Genomic DNA, 19,310 nt, shown 5'->3' with positions numbered 1-19,310 from the left:
TTACTTTGTCTATCAAATGGCTATCTCGGTTTTTTGAAAATTTTGGATTTTGGCCTAAATTTTTTCAAAAAACTGATTTTTTTGGGAAAATCATTATAAAATCCAAAATTTTGAGTGTATCGAAAAACCGGAATATATGTCAGAGAATTGGTCTATGTGCACCTACATACCAAATTTTAGAAGAATCGGTTCAAAAATGTGGGAGTTATTCAAAATTTTATGACGTCACTACACATAATTTTTTTTGAAAAATGACTTTTTTGGAAGTTCTAGACCTCGTACGGAAACAAAAATAGCACCATTCGATTCGCCGTGAAAAACTGCATCAGATAGACACCTTTTTAGGCCTTAACAACCAACTTCAAAATTTGACCTCACTTGACCTGACCTTGACCTGACCTCGACCTGAAACTCATCTAGAGGTGGTCCATATCACTTATTGAGTGTGCCTATTGAATTCTATGAGTAAAATGACCCATAAAACATGTGTCACACATGCCCTTTTCTATATTTTGTTTTTTGGTGACCTGACCTGACCTGACCTGACCTTGACCTTGACCTCTGAATGATATTGTATGCAACTAATATTGTCTTGGTAGCCTAAGAACACGTTTTGGGCGATCAGTCTCAGTCCATGACTCCATTCTTCGGCAACTACGGTGCAAGGCCGATACTGTAGAAACTTGCAATTTGTACCCTTGACCTGACCTTGACCTTGACCTCAAACTTTAAATTAAGAACATGTTTTTAGTAGTTCGTGATGAGAGCTTTCGATTGGCGTTTGAATTTTCCAAATCGGACCATTAGTTCGGGAGATAACAGGGGGGGGGGGTAAAATTTACCCCCCCCCAGCCCCGCGCGTTCGGCTGGAGACCCCAGCCCCGCGCGGGTTAACCCTCGCCGGACCTATTGGTTTTCTACATACGCGCCGGCCGAGGGGGGGCGGGTACGACCCCCCCCCCTCGCCGTTTCGCCCCTGGTGGAGCTAGCGCGTCGCGGAAAAAACGAGCGTGTGCGCCGTTACGAGACGCAGAGATTGGTACCCGATTTTAATGTCCTAGGTCAACCGGTGACCTCTGAGGTCAGGTCAAGTGCCCCAAGGTACGGTTCAGTTTTTGGTGAATAACTTCGCAAAAAACGGCCGCAGAGCGCCGATTTTGGCAGCATCGTGTTCGTCTCGCTCAGGCGCGTCGAATGATATACTTTTTGTCCGGGTCAGGTCAACTTGGGGTGTTGACCTCAGGTCAAGGTCAGGTCAGCACCCCCAGGTCACGAAGTTGGTCGAAAGGGGTCATGTCGCATATCATTCGATTCGGCAGGTCTTCCTGAGTCCATTGGTGGCTTTCCCGACTCGCTAGCTCAATCTGATCAAGAGTTATTGACGAAAAACTAATATGACCTTGATGACGTGATAAATGACGTCACGCAAGGTCAACATTGCAAAAGTGACGCATCTAACCTTGCAAGGAATGCATAAAATCACGATTCTGTGTGCTTGAGATAGTTGGAGATCGTTCCCGGCGCCAGAATAGCAGTTTTCATTTTTCCCCATTGACTTATAATGGTGAGGTCACGAAAATGACCTGACCTCATATGACCTTTAGGAAAAATCCGAGATATACAAGTTGTGGGACTCATAATGGATACTAGATCCTGCAAGTTTCATTTCCCTGTGACATCTCCTCTGGCAGTGAGGGCGTTGCGAAGTTGCGACATCTGAAGACCGTGCAGAGGTTCACTTATGACGTCATAGGTCAGTGACCTGACCTGACCAAAAAATGCGGTGGGTGTCAAAAGATGCGGCTTGGATCAAAGGTCAGGTATGCCAAGTTTCAGCTCTCTATCGCCAGCATGTTCGGAGCTATCGCGAAAAAAACCTATGGGGGGGGGCGGCACCCGCCCCCCCCCCCCTCGGCCGGCGAGGGTTAAAGGATTCCACCTGTATTGACGATACCACGCTGTGCCCTCCGCAGGACCTGTTCCGGAAGGTAATTCCGCACCAGTGTCTGGGCTCCATCTGGTCGAAGCGGAAGGGCGTGGACGCCTCCTCGGTGGCGGCCACCGTGGACCAGTTCAACGCCGTCTCCTTCTGCGTCATCTCCACCATGCTGATGGACACGACGCTGCGACACAGCCAGCGCGCCAAGCTCCTGGCCAAGTGGGTCGACATCGCTCAGGTGAGCAGCGACGATGAAATTCTCGGGCTGCTTGGAATGGGGAGATCGGGTGGCTGGGATAAAAAGTTATTGGTTCGTGAATAAATACCTACCAGACTGACGAAAATGATATGGCAACTGAACCTTTGACGGATTTGGGACGAATCTTGCTTCGGGTTTGTAAAACACTATGTATTGTTCAGTGTTGTGATACTGAGTAACGTTTATGTGCATCTCATTGCAGGAACTCAGGATGCTGAAGAACTTCTCTTCATTGAAGGCGATCATTTCAGGGTTGCAGTCAAATCCTGTATATAGGTTAAAACAAACATGGCTGGCACTTCCCAGGGATAAGGTAAGATACATATTACATACACATTCGTGTTACGATGCCTGTGGCCCGACTGTGCTTTCAAACTAAATCATCTAAAAACGGTTTTGTCGATTAACTCCGTATGATGTGAGGCATACGGAATTCTTTCAACAAGGTTAGTTGACAGTATTGTGTGCACAATCAATAAATGCTTCCGGGGTTTTGTTGCAACGACGCCGTCTTTTGGGAAGAGACCTTGCTCGTATAGCACATACCTACGTAGAGGACCGACGTGGTCCTTGTAGGTGGCGCTGCTATGGAGCAGGAACCAGCTCAGAGTTACAAATGCCTGCACCTTCCGTGACGAATTTTTAGAGCTATGAGGACCGAACAGTCCATCTTGTGACTTTGTTGACTCTTACTCTCCTCCTCAGCTATTATATGTGACCCCACCCTGCTGTCCCCACAGTCTGAGCTGTTCGACGAGCTGGCAAGGATCTTCAGCGACGCCAACAACATGTTCAACCAGCGCGAGCTGCTGATGAAGGAGGGCACCGCCAAGCACGCCGAGGCGTTCGGAGAAAACGACAAGCACCTGCAGAAGCACCTCAGTCGGTCCGGCTCCAACCACACGGTGAGCTTGCTGGGCTAGAAATATATGACTTGTCATTTCTTTCAAAAGTATACGCGTAAATGGATCTGTCTTGTCATGGCTGCAACGTTAAAAAACAACTGAACTTTACAGTTGATACGCAGCGTACGGTCTTCGATGCCCTATTTATTCACGGGAAGGACTATACATTACCCTGAACAGCTCGCGCTGGTCCGTGTGAACATGTGGTCAGGGACCTTTCGTGGTCTGGGCCACCTGCAGAGGGCGCCCTCACGGGCTGTGGATGGTCCTCAGCTGTATCATCAGTCATGCTCGTCTAGTGGGTCGTTTCGCTCATACGTCATTGAACACAGCTGGTGAATCGCTGTTGTCACTGCTCAGGTGTTCAGAAACCATGCATCATAACCGAAAGCGCTACGCAGTTTCAGCCATGAATGTTTTGTAGAACGACGAAACGTATATGGTGAATAATAGTTATCGGTCAGCAGGTGTTCCGACTTCGAAGTCATGTTTCATCATCTATCATGCAATGGCTTATGCTGCTTATAAATGTTCCAAAGTTATCGTCATGCTATTTGAGGCCACACGAAAGAGTTTGTTGCCCTGTATCTTCAGTACATCATCATTAGCCGTGTTTACATAGGGTTCCCTTAATCTTCCCCTATTTCTCCCCTATTTTCAGATCGAATTTTAGGCAACATATCGATCGCGTGTAACGTTGCTATGGGCGCTATTGTTGTTAGAAGCATACAAAGCATCGTTTATGCTGTAAACAATATAAATTGGGCTTATTTAATACTTGAAATTCAACAATTCATATTTTGAAGTATTTTTATCCTGCCCTTCAATTCCCTCTTTAAGCGACAAATAGGGGAGGATTTGGTAGCGTAGCGCCTTTCCAAAAGCTGCTACGCTACCATATCCAGTGGTTCTCAAACTACCATATCACAAAAGCGGCATGCTGATTGGCCGGCAGTTCCGAATCGTCCGACTGGTGGTCCCCGACTCGACAAGCGCACGTGCGCCGACTGAGGATTTTTACTTTAAGTGGCATTAACGCATACCTAAACGGCAGAAAGTCAAGGCAGAAATTCAACAGAAATTCGATAGGTGCGGTGTTCTGATATTGCCGTGGATGTGATTACACCTACTTGAATAATAGCTCAGCCGTTAAAAGTATGTTAAATGCCAGATAGTTTTCTGATTTTTCTTGCTTTGAGCTTTCATGTGCTATCACTTTTACCTCAGTGTCTAGTCTGGAAGCCATTTGGGAGAGCCCTAAAGGTAAGCAAATATTGCAAACTGCTTCTAGAATGACTTAGTTGCGCCATATTTGTAGTGAAGCGAGGTAAAGGAGACAGAGGATTCCTTTAATTATAAGGGACATTTAAGAGACAAATAGGGGAGGATTAAGGGAACCCTATGTAAACACGGTTATTGCCAAGGATGCATAAGAAAACTGTCGCTCAGTTTTCTGAAAGTGAAACATCAGCGTTCTACTTGCAGCGAGAAAAGATGTCCGTGAAGTTAGCGTCAGCAACAGCAACGAATACAGCGTCGGATTCAGAATCGCTTCAAAAAGTGCCATTAGGTCAATTGGGGGACGGGGAACACGAATATGACATTTATTTTGCCCTAGCTCCCTTCCTTCCTCCCTTAACCCGCGCCGTGCTGGGGGGGGGGCGTTTTTACGCCCCCCCCCCTCAGGTTTTTCGCGAATATCTCAAAAACGGCGGCGCGCAGCGCCGCCGTTTTTGGTACACGTGTTCCTACATCATTTCCGCACATGTTGTGAAAATTTCAGACCTAGGCCGTTCAAGGTCAGGTCACCAGGTCACGTCAAGTGACCTTACCTCAGAAAAAGTTCAAAGGCTCGCTATAGCTACACCGACTGAACGATCACTTTGAAACTTTCAGCGATTGATATGAGTAACAGTATGTATAAAATGTATATCTCGGATTTTTGATATCTGTGACCTAAGGTCAGGTCAATTTTGCGACCTCTCCATTATAAGTCAATGGGAGAAAATTGAAATGCGCCTCTTTTGGACGAATATCGTTCAAAACGCTCTCAAACATCGGTTCATAGGTAAACATGACACACTGAATAGGAAAAATGCACCTGTGACCCCTCTGTGTGCCCCTGAGGTCATCTCAGGTCATGAACGGTCGCCAGCAGTTTTTTGGCTATAACTTTTGATAGAGACGTGCTAGAGCGGTGAAAACACGTCAGATGTGTTCAGCTCGACGATACGGATCGACTGATATGCAACATGACCCTTTTCGGTCAGGTCATGACCTTGACCTGAGGTCAAATTTTCAAAATGACCTTTCAAGGTCAACGAATAGTTCATTCGACGCGTCTCGACGAGAGGAACACGATGCTGGCAAAAGTAATGTCATGACGCTTATGAGTCAAAAGTTATTGACGAAAAAACGTTTTTCGTAAAAACGGCTATTTTTGGAGTTTTTGCCCTCTGGAGGCTAAACCGTTGTTCTGAGGTCAAATCTGAGAATATTATAAGAAAGGTCTGTAAAAGGGCTATCGAATGCGCTTTTCCGCGGCGCTGTAGCTCTATCGGTTCCCGAGATAGCCGTTGGCAGTTTCCAAAATGTTGAAATAGTCAACATTTTACCTTTGGTGACCTCTGGTGACCTGACCTTTGACCTGACCCAAAAAATGACCGAAGTGTTTTCGTCCTTATTTTTGACGCTCTTTCGATTGCCGCTTACCGCGTGTCGCTACGTGGCCCAGGAGCCGAGTTAGACGGGGGGGGCGTGAAAACGCCCCCCCCCCCCCCAGCACTCGGCGGAAAGTTCAGGCCACCAGCACGGCGCGGGTTAATCGTCCCTTAAAGGACGGGGCGCGTCAAAAGTGCCCCTAGGCTTCGTCTGATCGCCAAAATAATGGTCGCAATCGATTCCTCGGGTCAATATCTAACCTCAGTCGAAGGTTCCAGACCTGTGGCTCCTATCCCTCATCCCTTAATCGTCCCTTAAAGGACGGGGCGCGTCAAAAGTGCCCCAAGACTTCGTCTGATCGCCAAAATAAGGGTCGCAATCGATTCCTCGGGTCAATATCTAACCTCAGTCGAAGGTTCCAGACCTGTGGCTCCTATCCCTCATCCCTTAATCGTCCCTTAAAGGACGGGGCGCGTCAAAAGTGCCCCAAGGCTTCGTCTGATCGCCAAAATAAGGGTCGCAATCGATTCCTCGGGTCAATATCTAACCTCAGTCGAAGGTTCCAGACCTGTGGCTCCTATCCCTCATCCCTTAATCGTCCCTTAAAGGATGGGGCGCGTCAAAAGTGCCCCAAGGCTTCGTCTGATCGCCAAAATAAGGGTCGCAATCGATTCCTCGGGTCAATATCTAACCTCAGTCGAAGGTTCAAGACCTATGGCTCCTATCCCTCATCCCTTAATCGTCCCTTAAAGGACGGGGCGCGTCAAAAGTGCCCCAAGGCTTCGTCTGATCGCCAAAATAATGGTCGCAATCGAATCCTCGGGTCAATATCTAACCTCAGTCGAAGGTTCCAGACCTGTGGCACCTATCCCTCATCCCTTAATCGTCCCTTAAAGGACGGGGCGCGTCAAAACTGCCCCAAGGCTTCGTCTGATCACCAAAATAAGGGTCGCAATCGATTCCTCGGGTCAATATCTAAAATCAGTCGAAGGTTCCAGACCTGTGGCTCCTATCCCTCATCCCTCAATCGTCCCTTAAAGGACGGGGCGCGTCAAAAGTGCCCCAAGGCTTCGTCTGATCGCCAAAATAAGGGTCGCAATCGATTCCTCGGGTCAATATCTAACCTCAGTCGAAGGTTCCAGACCTGTGGCTCCTATCCCTCATCCCTTAATCGTCCCTTAAAGGACGGGGCGCGTCAAAAGTGCCCCAAGGCTTCGTCTGATCAGCAAAATAATGGTCACAATCGATTCCTCGGGTCAATATCTAACCTCAGTCGAAGGTTCCTGACCTGTGCCTCCTATCCCTCATCCCTTAATCGTCCCTTAAAGACAGGGCGCGTCAAAAGTGCCCCAAGGCTTCGTCTGATCGCCAAAATAAGGGTCGCAATCGATTCCTCGGGTCAATATCTAACCTCAGGCGAAGGTTCCAGACCTGTGGCTCCTATCCCTCATCCCTTAATCGTCCCTTAAAGGACGGGGCGCGTCAAAAGTGCCCCAAGGCTTCGTCTGATCGCCAAAATAAGTGTCCCAATCGATTCCTCGGGTCAATATCTAACCTCAGTCGAAGGTTCCAGACCTGTGGCTCCTATCCCTCATCCCTTAATCGTCCCTTAAAGGACGGGGCGCGTCAAAAGTGCCCCAAGGCTTCGTCTGATCGCCAAAATAAGGGTCGCAATCGATTCCTCGGGTCAATATCTAACCTCAGTCGAAGGTTCCAGACCTGTGGCTCCTATCCCTCATCCCTTAATCGTCCCTTAAAGGACGGGGCGCGTCAAAAGTGCCCCAAGGCTTCTTCTGATCAGCAAAATAATGGTCACAATCGATTCCTCGGGTCAATATCTAACCTCAGTCGAAGGTTCCAGACCTGTGCCTCCTATCCCTCATCCCTTAATCGTCCCTTATAGGACAGGGCGCGTCAAAAGTGCCCCAAGGCTTCGTCTGATCGCCAAAATAAGGGTCGCAATCGATTCCTCGGGTCAATATCTAACCTCAGTCGAAGGTTCCAGACCTGTGGCTCCTATCCCTCATCCCTTAATCGTCCCTTAAAGGACGGGGCGCGTCAAAAGTGCCCCAAGGCTTCGTCTGATCGCCAAAATAAGTGTCCCAATCGATTCCTCGGGTCAATATCTAACCTCAGTCGAAGGTTCCAGACCTGTGGCTCCTATCCCTCATCCCTTAATCGTCCCTTAAAGGACGGGGCGCGTCAAAAGTGCCCCAAGGCTTCGTCTGATCGCCAAAATAATGGTCGCAATCGATTCCTCAGGTCAATATCTAACCTCAGTCGAAGGTTCCAGACCTGTGGCTCCTATCCCTCATCCCTTAATCGTCCCTTAAAGGACGGGGCGCGTCAAAAGTGCCCCAAGGCTTCGTCTGATCGCCAAAATAATGGTCGCTAGATATTGACCCGAGGAATCGATTGCGACCATTATTTTGGCGATCAGACCAAGCCTTGGGGCACTTTTGACGCGCCCCGTCCTTTAAGGGACGATTAAGGGATGAGGGATAGGAGCCACAGGTCTGGAACCTTCGACTGAGGTTAGATATTGACCCGAGGAATCGATTGCGACCATTATTTTGGCGATCAGACGAAGCCTTGGGGCACTTTTGACGCGCCCCGTCCTTTAAGGGACGATTAAGGGATGAGGGATAGGAGCCACAGTTCTGGAACCTTCGACTGAGGTTAGATATTGACCCGAGGAATCGATTGCGACCCTTATTTTGGCGATCAGACGAAGCCTTGGGGCACTTTTGACGCGCCCCGTCCTTTAAGGGACGATTAAGGGATGAGGGATAGGAGCCACAGGTCTGGAACCTTCGACTGAGGTTAGATATTGACCCGAGGAATCGATTGCGACCATTATTTTGGCGATCAGACGAAGCCTTGGGGCACTTTTGACGCGCCCCGTCCTTTAAGGGACGATTAAGGGATGAAGGAAGGGAGCTAGGGCAAAATAAATGTCATATTCGTGTTCCCCGTCCCCCAATTGACCTGATGGCACTTTTTGAAGCGATTCTGAATCCGACGCTGTATTCGTTGCTGTTGCTGACGCTAACTTCACGGACATCGAGAAAAGCGAGATACCCGGGGCTGAATTTGTGCCACCTTCAGTAATCAATACATGTCCTCCTCATGTGACTGCGATTGACTCAGTCCCTCGTCTCGGCAGGTGAACCACGGCACCATTCCGTACCTGGGCACGTTCCTCACCGATCTCATGTACATCCACGCCGGCATTCCCGACTACACGGCCGACGGACTCATCAACTTCGACAAGCGCAGGAAGGAGTTCGAGATCCTCGCGCAGGTCAGTGCAACTCTGAACGTCAATTGATGTGTTAAAACTACTATTGATGTACTCCCAATACCTCTGCCACGCAGGCGAATCCTTGGCATATTACAGCGCTTACTTACTCTCATTGCCTTGTGCCCTTGCACGACAAAGGAAGCCGAGGCCAAAAGTTCGCAAATCTGAAATCTATTGCTTTACAGTCCTTGCGTATGTAAACACCTCGATAAGCCGATGCCAGCAGCGACTGGGCGCTAGGCAATCGCTGTCCGCTGCACGAGCACGACCTTTGTTTCGTTTGCTGTTTGCCCGCTAGGTACGTGTCACAGCGCCTCGGGCGTTCCTAGGTCACTATCAGCGGCGGGTCACGTGCCCTTGAGATACTATCGCGGCTTTGTTTTCGTAAGATATGCACCGTGCTGTCTGCCGTTGTTGGGTTGGCCGGTTGAGCCTGACGGGCACGGCACGGGCACGGGTACTGACAAGTGACAGGGCACAGATACTGACACGGATTGTGAGTACACGGGTAGGCATTTCGAGTGTCGACCATCGCGGACGGTGGGTGGCGGGCTGCTGGGGTCGTGACTGTCGGCCGGATAGCGCCTGTACTAGCCGGGCATTGTGTGCGGTGTGACTCCATTATACGTCCAGACGGCCGGCTGTCGGATTTTGTTTCATTGTGCCCAGTTTTTGCGGTCATTATCACTGGCACTGGAATGTCTGGAACCTATTAATTCTGGTCATGTGAATAGGCTGTAGCAAAAACTTCAGTAATACCTTGCAACGAAAATATGAAACCCTTTTATGCATTCCCCGAACAGTTCGTTAAATATAATTATGCTACCTATGTAAATGGTCGGAGTTAATAAATATTTCGACCTACTCAAACCCGTATTATCGACATCGTCATAATCTTGTGGGAAAAACTGCGTCAAATTCGCTCAATAACTTACTCATTCCTCTGAATCCTGTTCGTCACGGCATACCTTAGCTCAGACCCGCCGGTCCGTTTCCTCCTCCCTCCGTGGCGTCATCGATCTTTGATGACGTCACACAGCCAGCTGATATGAGTCACCCCTGCCGGGGGGAGCCGCCGCCGGGCCGGGCCTCACACGGCTCCGCACCGCCGGCGCACCCACACCGCTCCGCCCTCCGCTGACACCGCCACCCCCGTCCGACCGCAGATCAAGCTGCTGCAGGGGGCCAGCAACGCGTACAACATCGCGCGCGACCGGCCGTTCGAGCGGTGGTTCGACGCGGTGCTGGTGTTGGACGACAAGGAGGCATACGAGCTGAGCTACCAGATCGAGCCGCACGGCAGCACCTCCAGCCACGGCAGCTCCAGCGGCTCCAGCAGGGACAAGATCATGCGGAAGAAAGTGGCGTAAGTACCTAGACTGTTCAGTGGTTGTTATGGTTAATGTATGCGTTAAATGGTGCGAGATAACATATCTATTTTTGCTCAATCCGTCCATTCTCTGCAGAGTTTACCAGATGACGATGAACCGTTAAAACAACGATGCGGTTCAAGCGAATTCGTCTCGAACTCGCAAAACAGCGACGTGCTATCTTATATAGACTGGCGGTGGTGTGAGTCCGTGCCGCTATTTCAGGCTTTGTGCTGAGTTCACAGCCCCCAGCGTAGGGCGGAAGTCATTTGCGCTGTCTCCTAGACACACGCGATATCGTCCTCGGAGACGAACAGTGCGATCCATTGTTGGATCCATTGCCGCGACTCCGGGGGACCTGGCGCTACAGCGCACATCTCAAAGGTCTAAAATACCTGTCAGTTGGAGAATGAAGTCCGATTTCGGCGAATATTTACAACTCGATACTCAACTAAATTGAATGGCATGCCTTGCGAAGCTAGCTACTTCTGACAGGTGTTGAATACCTCTGAAACCTACTGCGACTGATACTCCGGCTTGCAGTTCTTATGTTTCATTGTTTCATGTATCTAAACAAGAAGAGTCACTGGACCTCTAGCAAGCGTCAGGCCGAGTGCTGTTTGTTGCTTGCTGTGTCGCTCCAGCAAAGGGTTCTTCTGACTTGTAATGCTTGTATTCCTTTGTTTGGATGGCCGCATCACAGGCGTGCAAAATCTATAGACGAAAGATACAGCATCCGCATGTCCTCAAACGCACCATTACACTCGGACATAGCCGGTGCAAACCTATCAGCAGGTTATTCTGAAACAACATTAGGTCTTGGAATGGAGGGTCAGGATCGGTGGGGCTCTAAGCCTGCACCGACCGAGAAAGGTCGACAGAGAAAATCTGCTGTGAGTCGAATGGACAGGACCAGACTCGTTATGTGACCGGCAGCGGCGGACTTAGTTCTCAGGTCGGTCGGTGGACCTTGGAGGTCGGGCCGACTGGGCTCGAATGAAGTGGATGTGGGCCACCCTGAGGTCGGGAAGACTGGGGTCGGCCGGTCAGACAGGGCGTGGCCAGCCCAGCTGACGACTCTCTCCGGTCCGACCAGGGCCGTTCCAGCGATCAATACGGCTCCGGTCCTGCCACGGAGGGTCGGAGCGGGGAGCCCACAAAGCGGCCATCCACCCCCGCCGACTCTAGCACAGAGACATCCGCCGGGACATGGTCAAAGGCGCCCCACAGTAGTCCTCTAAGAATGATGCTGATGTCTTCGATCGTAGACTCATCAACAAATGCCATTAGTACACATTTTCGCTTTTGACTAAGGCCGGATGCTTGTTATAGTTATGTAAATATCGCCTTACTCCTACTCGCTAATCAGTGCCAAATTTTCGATTGATTAGAAGTGAATAATGTAATGTGTTTGCTGACTGAACGTTTGGCGAGGCCCACGCGCCACGACAGTGCTAGCGAATTTCAACGGATCAATGCAATCGCTTTAATGTTTACCCTGGTAACTGATTCTGTTATCGCAGTAGCGCCTTCTATTTTGAGTAACTCCATTTAAAACACGTGTACATACGATCGAATGCCATTCGTATTTTAAACATGCACTTTTACTTGTGACATACTATCATAGCATAATAGTGAATTTTCGCAGCCTCCATTTGACGCTGCCGTTTTCTGTTCGACAGGCTCGGTCACAAGAAGCACGACAGCCTGGCCAGCACATCCAGCAGCTCGTCGAGCCAGTTCTTCGGCGAGATGGACAGCGTGAGCTCCCCCAACGAGAGCAGCGCGTCCTTCGAGCGACACGCCAGCGTGGTGAGTGGAGTGGAATGGAGTGGCCAGCGTGGTGAGTGGAGTGGAATGGAGTAGCCAGCGTGGTGAGTGGAGTGGAATGGAGTGGTCAACGTGGTGAATGGAGAAGAATGGAGTGGCCAGCGTGGTGAGTGGAGTGGAATGGAGTGGAGTATTTAGTATTTACATTTGTGCCCACATATTTATCCATCAGGTCGTCAACAGGCACTTGACCGGTGACCTACTAAATGACGCATCACAATATTAAAACAGTGGTGAGTGGAGCGATGTGGGAAATGGAGTGTGTGGAGTGTGGAGCGGTGTGGCGTGGTGGCGTGGCGTGCCGGGTGGAATGGAATAGAGTTGATTGCTGAGTTTTGAACTGAGAGTGCTAGGTTGCGGTGTAACAGAATGAATATTGGTTCGGAACAGGGTTTTTACGGTGTTAACGTTCAATGCATATCTGAAAGTTTCTGACCGAAGCTCACCCGTGTCTGCAGATGTCGACCAGCTCCAGCAGCTCGTCGGTACCGTCGCTGGACGCCTCGGTGACGTCATCGGCCACCAACCAATCGCAGCAGAGCGCGCGCAAGACGCCGGATTCTGCGCTGCAGCAGAAGCCGGACGCCGGCTCTCCGTACATCACGCCAGACTTTTACATCATACGGGTGACGATCCGCACATCGGCGCACGAGACCGAGGGCATCAACCTCTACAAGTCCATCATGCTGAGCAACAGTGAGCGCACGCCGCAGGTCATCCGCAACGCCATGATCAAGCACGACGTGGAGGGCAACACGGACGACTACGTGCTGGCGCAACTGCTGCCCGACGGAGGTGAGGCCCGTGCACTGCACGCGAGCGTCTTTGATGCCTGGATAGGCGTCCGCAGCGCTGTCACGCGGCCGATACGTGAAACAGAAACTATAGGAGCTCTCTGAGTCCGTGGTGTGTGGTCTGTAACTCACTGAAAGCACGCAAACATTGCTTAGGTTAACCGACAAGGGGTGTTTCAAACGGACATTTATATTGCAACGCGCATGCATTAGTTTCTGCATCTGCTTGCTTTACTCCTCCAAATGTTGAAAGCGTCAGGCTGGATATGCCCGAGAGGCCTAAGCGATAAGGCTTCATTCACGGGCGTATGCTCTGACTTATTCAATAATCGTTAATCGTTAATCGTAAACTTGTACCTAACCGTCCCCGATTTTACGTTACAGAGAAAGTCGTCCCTGCCAACTGTAACGTCTACTATGCCATCAACACGGCTCACGACCTCAACTTCGTGCTGCGGCCCAAGAAGGACGCCGCCTCCTCGGACACACACCGATTGAAAGAGTCCAAATCAAAGCGGAAGCTACTGATGCTTCACAAATAGCGGCGGCTCGCTGCCCGGCGACCGCGTTTGATACTTATTTTTCGTACTCCAGTGCAAAGCATCATCAGTTGTAGATAGCCATCATCATTGACTGTAGATAGCGATTGTCGCCGCATTCATTCGGTGTGCGTTCGAGTTGCGTGTTGTGCGTGCAGGGCATGTCGACTGCCCGCGATGGAACGACCAAAGACTCTCATTATCTCCCTCTCTCTGTGGGCGACGGTTCCGGTCCCGCCGGGGATCGTACCTCGCTGCCCGACCTCAGCCGTGGACAGACGGGCGCTCACCCGTCCGAGGGCTTCCGTGGGTCATCCGAGCCTTCCGTGGGCCTTCCGTGAGTCCCTCTGCTGGCCTTCCTGGCCCAGGGATGCCCTGTGGCGTGCGTATGACCAGGGCCGCCGGCCCGGATCGCGATATGCTCACGTGTTGTAGTGTTCGGTTGAGTTGTGCAATTCAGGTCTGATCACGTGACTACCGGAGTCGGTAGTGGTGTCGTTATGACGGCCGCTCACGTGATCCCAGTGATGTAGGACAACCCCCTGGTCAGAGCGGACTGACCGGAGCCGAGTGGTCCATTTGGGTCCGAGTGATCTGCGTTTGTACTTGTATTGGACTCATGAATACAGCTCTGTAACAACGCAACGCGCCCTGTTCTGTCTTGGTTGCTGTGGTGGCATGGAAAGAGGTGCACGGTAGGATGGTAAGCTGGGTACTGGGAGATGGTGAGATGACAATGGGCAGGTGAAGGCAACATTAGAACGTGAGAAGAGGTTTGAAGTGGGTTATATTGACAGGAAACAAACGTCAAATCAATTATGTATCGGTATCACTGCGGTCTCAGAGGTATAATTTCTTACTGCACGACCGGTCAACTAGCGGTCGAACATTAACCCGCGCCCCGTAGGGGGGGGGGGCCGAAACGGCCCCTCTCTGTCCTTTTCCGTCGATATCTCCTAAACGGCTGGAGATATCGCCACCAAACTTTTAGGACCCCTCCGGGCATCAATTTTACACGTTGTGACCAAAAATTTTTCCAGAGGCTATGATAGGTTGGCCACAAATGACGTCACAATGACGTCATGTTCTGTCATTTTCGACCGAAAAAAGACCTTCGCGAGAAGACCTGTCAGGCCTACAGCTTTGAAGATACAGAAAAATGATAAAGACATAAAAGGTGTAGAATTGACAGGGCTACAAAACTGCTATCTCGGATTTTTGACATTTTTGAGTTTTGACCCCCAAAAATCAAAAGAGCATTTTTTTTTATATATTACCCAAAAAAATCCAAAAAGTTTTTTGAATTTCGAAAAAAACCGGAATATATGTGATAGTACCCATCGTCTCCTATCTACATACCAAATTTCAGATCGATACCTCGTTTTTTGGCCAAGTTATAGCGAAAAAACTGTTCAAAAATGATGACGTCAAATTTTCAAACTCAATTTTTGGCAGTTCTAGACCTCGTAGAGCAAAACAAAGACCACCATTAGACTCCCCGTGACAAGCTGCATCGAATCGATACCCATTTTATGCAAAAATATCAACTTTGAAATTTGACCTAGTTTGACCTGACCTTGACCTGACCTTCACCATAACGTGACCTGGGCTGGCCCCAAAGGCTGCCTAACCCACATAATCGCATTTGTCATGTAAAATGGACCATAAAACATGTATCACACGACACTTCAATATTGTGACCCCGGTGACCTGACCTCGCTGTGACCTGACCTGGTATCAGTGACCTCAGATAGCAAAGTATGTGTTTGACGAACAATGTACCATCGATGGTTTTGAATAAATTACCAATTTACTCGATTTCACAACACATTTCTTGAAATGCCTGTCAATGGTGAAAATCCGACCTTTGACCTGACCTGTGACGTCATCGGTTTGACCTTGGTCAATGAAATTTGGTCACAAGGTAGTTCCCGGGCGGGGCTATCGAACGCCGTTTGAATTTTGAAAATCGGCCGGTAAATTTCCGAGATCTTAGGGGGGGGGGGCGAAACGGCCCCCCCCCCCCCTACGGGTGGTAGGGTCCGCCGATAGCCCTACGGGGCGCGGGTTAAAAGTGCATGGCTCCTTTGACATAAACTCACTTGACGAAATGCCTTTGTAACGTTTTGGTGGAGGACAAAAGGCTGGACTTACGAGTACATCTATCTTCCTCCTTATAACATTCCAAAAGCCAATCGACGAGAAACTACTGCTATAGAGAAAATTGCATGATTACCTGTGCGCGAGTATGTCATAGCTAATGTACTTACTGTCAAGTGTCTGGGTGGGACCATTACTACAGCATCTGTTCTCGATCTCACACACATGAATAGGTAACGAAGTAATATAGCACGGCGTGGGATCCCGATTGCTGGTGTCCATGACACGCCGGAGTAAACACTACGACAAGTGCAATTTAGGAGTGATTAGTGGTCGCGGAGAGGCCATTTCCTTAGCTATATATTATATATTTGACGGAGGAGTGGGACTGCATGTTTTCATCGTTTCCTGGCAACGTATCGCATGTGAACGGGACGCACTGACCGTAAACGCACTGCTGTCACTCCTCGGCAAGGACAGAGGCTGGTCAGAAAGGGCACCACGGCGTCTTACACTGTTCACTAAGGGTATCATGTAACCTAGCTCTTTGTAGACAGAGGTGCGAGCTATCAGTGTTCGTGAGCCTTGTTCTGTGTGGAGCAAGTTCTGCTGCCGCAGATCGACAGCAATGCACCTTCTGCCCGTGTCCGTGGGTCGTCTACCGCACGTGCAGTCGTTGCTGATGATGGTGGTGCTGGTGGTGATGCTGTTATCGCCGACGTCTGCTCTCGTGGCCAGCGGCCGGCGGGGTCAGGGGCGGCGGCTGGTCGGCGCCACCCCGGCCGAGACCCTGTCCGCTGTCAGCCAGGAGCGCTGCCATCTCGCCTGCCATCAGCGGGGCGGCTGCCGCAGCTTCAACTTCCACCCCGGCACCGGCCACTGCCAGGTGTTCACCGTGACCGCCTGCGACTCCAGCAGCTACATCGTCGAGCCGGCCGACGGCTGGACCTTCTACGACGTGGTGGACGACCTGTCGGCCGAGTCCGGCCAGACGCTGTGGTCGCAGGAGGCCTGCGTGCGCGACGGCCGCTGCCGGGACTCGTGTCTGCGCCGGCTGGGCCAGGGATGCCGGCACACGCAGCAGTGCCAGCCGCTCGTCACCGGCGTCACCAACTGCAGCGAGCTGGTCTGCAGCTGCAGCAGTGACTACTGGAGGTACAACGAGACCCTCTGCTTGCCGCGGTACACGCAGCTTTTCACCGATGGAGAGTCGTGGGTCTGGAAGAAGATCGTCAACGGAATGTGCTCCACCGACTTCCGGATCAAGAGTACCGGCACAGTGGAGGTGGGCGTATTCGCGGCGTACACGCACTACACGGGACGCTACTTTATGAGAATAAGCCAGACAAAGATGGACGTTTTCCGATATGTAGATGGGGTGTCCAACAGTCACCTCGCCAGTATTTCGAAGACATTTGAGACAGACAGTCGCTATGTTCGGTTCAATTTCCATTGGTGTGGCGGTCAGCTTCGCATCTCGCGTGGTATCGGTACGACAAATCTGTTCTCCTGGAACGACGCAAGCCCTCTTCAGCCGCAGTACCTGGCCATGCGTTCATCGTCGTTCACTGAGGGCTACTTCAAGTTCGCCGGCGATCTGGTGGACCCGTGGTTCGGCGACTGGAGCTCCGATCGCGTCTATTCGATTCCACGCGACACGATGATCGCGCGCCGGCGGCACGAGCAGGACTTTTGGGTGGAGTTCGAGTGTCGCATCACGCGCGACTGCAACTGGATGGCGCGCGAGCAGACCACCTGGCACGGCTCAAACATCTGGAAGGTGATTATCGGCGGGTGGGACAACTCGCACAGCGCCATCCACCGGCACGTGTCGGGCGTGGGCTGGCAGTTCTACTCGCACACGGCCACGCCGGCCATCCTGAGCGCCACCGAGCTGCGCCGGTTCCGGATCCACTTCAGCCCACAGGCGATCCGCGTGTACCGCGACAACCAGACCGAGCCCTTCATGGCGCACCAGGTCGGCGCGCCCTTCACCATCAACTACGACGGCCCGCACATGTGCTGCAACGTGGAGAACGTCGACTTCCGGCTGGTGCAGTACGACGCCGGCTGGGGGTACGAGGGCGGCTTCCGCTGGGGCGAGGACCTCGTCAGCTGAGTGACGGTCATAGCTGCTTCGACATATCGCAGAGTTGCTTCAGTCTCTCAGCTAAGGCCCGCTGGGTGTTTGGCCTAATCTCTCTAGACATGTGAGATGTGACCAAACTCAAAGTCGCCAGAAAAAGGCTGAGGTCAGATTTTAACAGCATGTGAGTTACACCTACCCGCAAGCAATATAAAAGCGTGGCTCGAAAATCTTTGCTCTATCATTTTCCGCGCCTTCTCTTAGGATACTCAATGGTATAGAAAATTAACATGTTAGCCGCATCTAAGAATATTAAATCAAAACAATTAAGTTCTCTTTCTCCTACCCGATGTGTGCCGTAATTGCAATTTCATTGTTCTTTCTAAACAGTGTGCACTGCGCACCGTGCACCAATCAGTCATATCTTTGGCTTTGTTACTTTTATATATATATATATATATATATATATATATATATATATATATATATATATATATATATATATATATATATATATATATATATATATATATATATATATGTTACGGGTCATATGCTAATTTGGGCAGTATGCAAACTACACGGGCAGTATGCAAACTACCCAACAGCCCGGGCAGTATGCATACCGCCCGGGTAGTATGCATACTACCCGACCCCTTGGGCAGTATGCATACCGCCCGGGCAGTTTGCATACTGCCCGGGTAGTATGCATACTACCCACCTTTTAGCTCACGGGCAAGATGTTTACTCGGGCAATATGCTGACCGTGGCCCGTGAGACTTAAAGTTAGTGCAATAGCTCACATATACATGTCAATGACAGACGCTTTAACCCGCGCTGGGGCGCTGCTCGGCGCCAGTTGTGACGCGGGCTGGAGGGGGGGGGGTTGAACACCCCTGCTTGACTCCCGTGCTACTTAGCAGAGCAGAAGTAAGCGGCATGTAAGATGCGGTAACCGGCATTCGAAATAGCTTCAAAGATCATGACGAAAAAGCCCTAGTCATTTTTAAGGTCAGGTCAAAGAATAGGGCAACAGAGGTTATCAAAGATCAAATTTCGTCTTTTTCCTTTTTTTATAAATTCGCCCATACCTCGGAAGATATAGTAGAGCTACAGCGCCGCAGAAAGACGCATTTGATAGCTCTTTTAGCGCTTTCTGGAATAAGTATACTCGAAGTTGATCCAAGTTCAAAATTTGAACTGAGGTCAAGGTCATGACCTGACATGAAAAGGCATGGAAATGACATGACATGACATGTTGTTTATCAGCCGCTCTTTATCGTTGAACTGAACACATCTAAGGTTGTTTCCATGACCATCGCTCCAACACGTCTCCATAAAAAATAATGATATAAGAACTGCTGGAGACCTTTCATGACCTGATATGACCTCATGGTTATAAAAAGGGGTCACATGTGCAATTTTTTTCGATTCAGTGCGTCAGGTTTACCTGTAACCCGATGTTTGAGAGTGTTTAGAATGACGTTCATCAAAAGGGGCGTCCTTCAACTTTCTCCGGTCAA

General features: G+C 50.3%; 1 protein-coding gene across 2 annotated transcripts in view; it reads left to right on the top strand.

The window, feature by feature from the left end:
* Positions 1-14,246, top strand: part of LOC122380718 (ral guanine nucleotide dissociation stimulator-like 1) — a 63,254-nt gene extending 49,008 nt beyond the window's left edge. For both annotated transcript variants that reach the window (XM_043364125.1, XM_043364124.1), the window contains exons 7-14: positions 1,974-2,177; positions 2,401-2,511; positions 2,939-3,103; positions 8,931-9,068; positions 10,235-10,434; positions 12,121-12,250; positions 12,727-13,063; positions 13,447-14,246. In XM_043364125.1, the coding sequence (XP_043220060.1) occupies positions 1,974-2,177; positions 2,401-2,511; positions 2,939-3,103; positions 8,931-9,068; positions 10,235-10,434; positions 12,121-12,250; positions 12,727-13,063; positions 13,447-13,604 (1,443 nt within the window). In that variant the 3' untranslated portion in view covers positions 13,605-14,246. The remainder of the gene's footprint in view (positions 1-1,973; positions 2,178-2,400; positions 2,512-2,938; positions 3,104-8,930; positions 9,069-10,234; positions 10,435-12,120; positions 12,251-12,726; positions 13,064-13,446) is intronic.
* Positions 14,247-19,310: the final 5,064 nt, after the last annotated feature.

Source organism: Amphibalanus amphitrite, unplaced genomic scaffold (assembly GCF_019059575.1).
Source record: "Amphibalanus amphitrite isolate SeventyFive unplaced genomic scaffold, NRLGWU_Aamphi_draft 000105F_arrow, whole genome shotgun sequence".
Taxonomy (NCBI): Eukaryota; Metazoa; Arthropoda; class Thecostraca; order Balanomorpha; family Balanidae; genus Amphibalanus; species Amphibalanus amphitrite.
The sequence above is the reverse complement of the archived record's forward strand: the minus strand, read 5'-3'. Positions and strand labels throughout refer to the sequence as shown.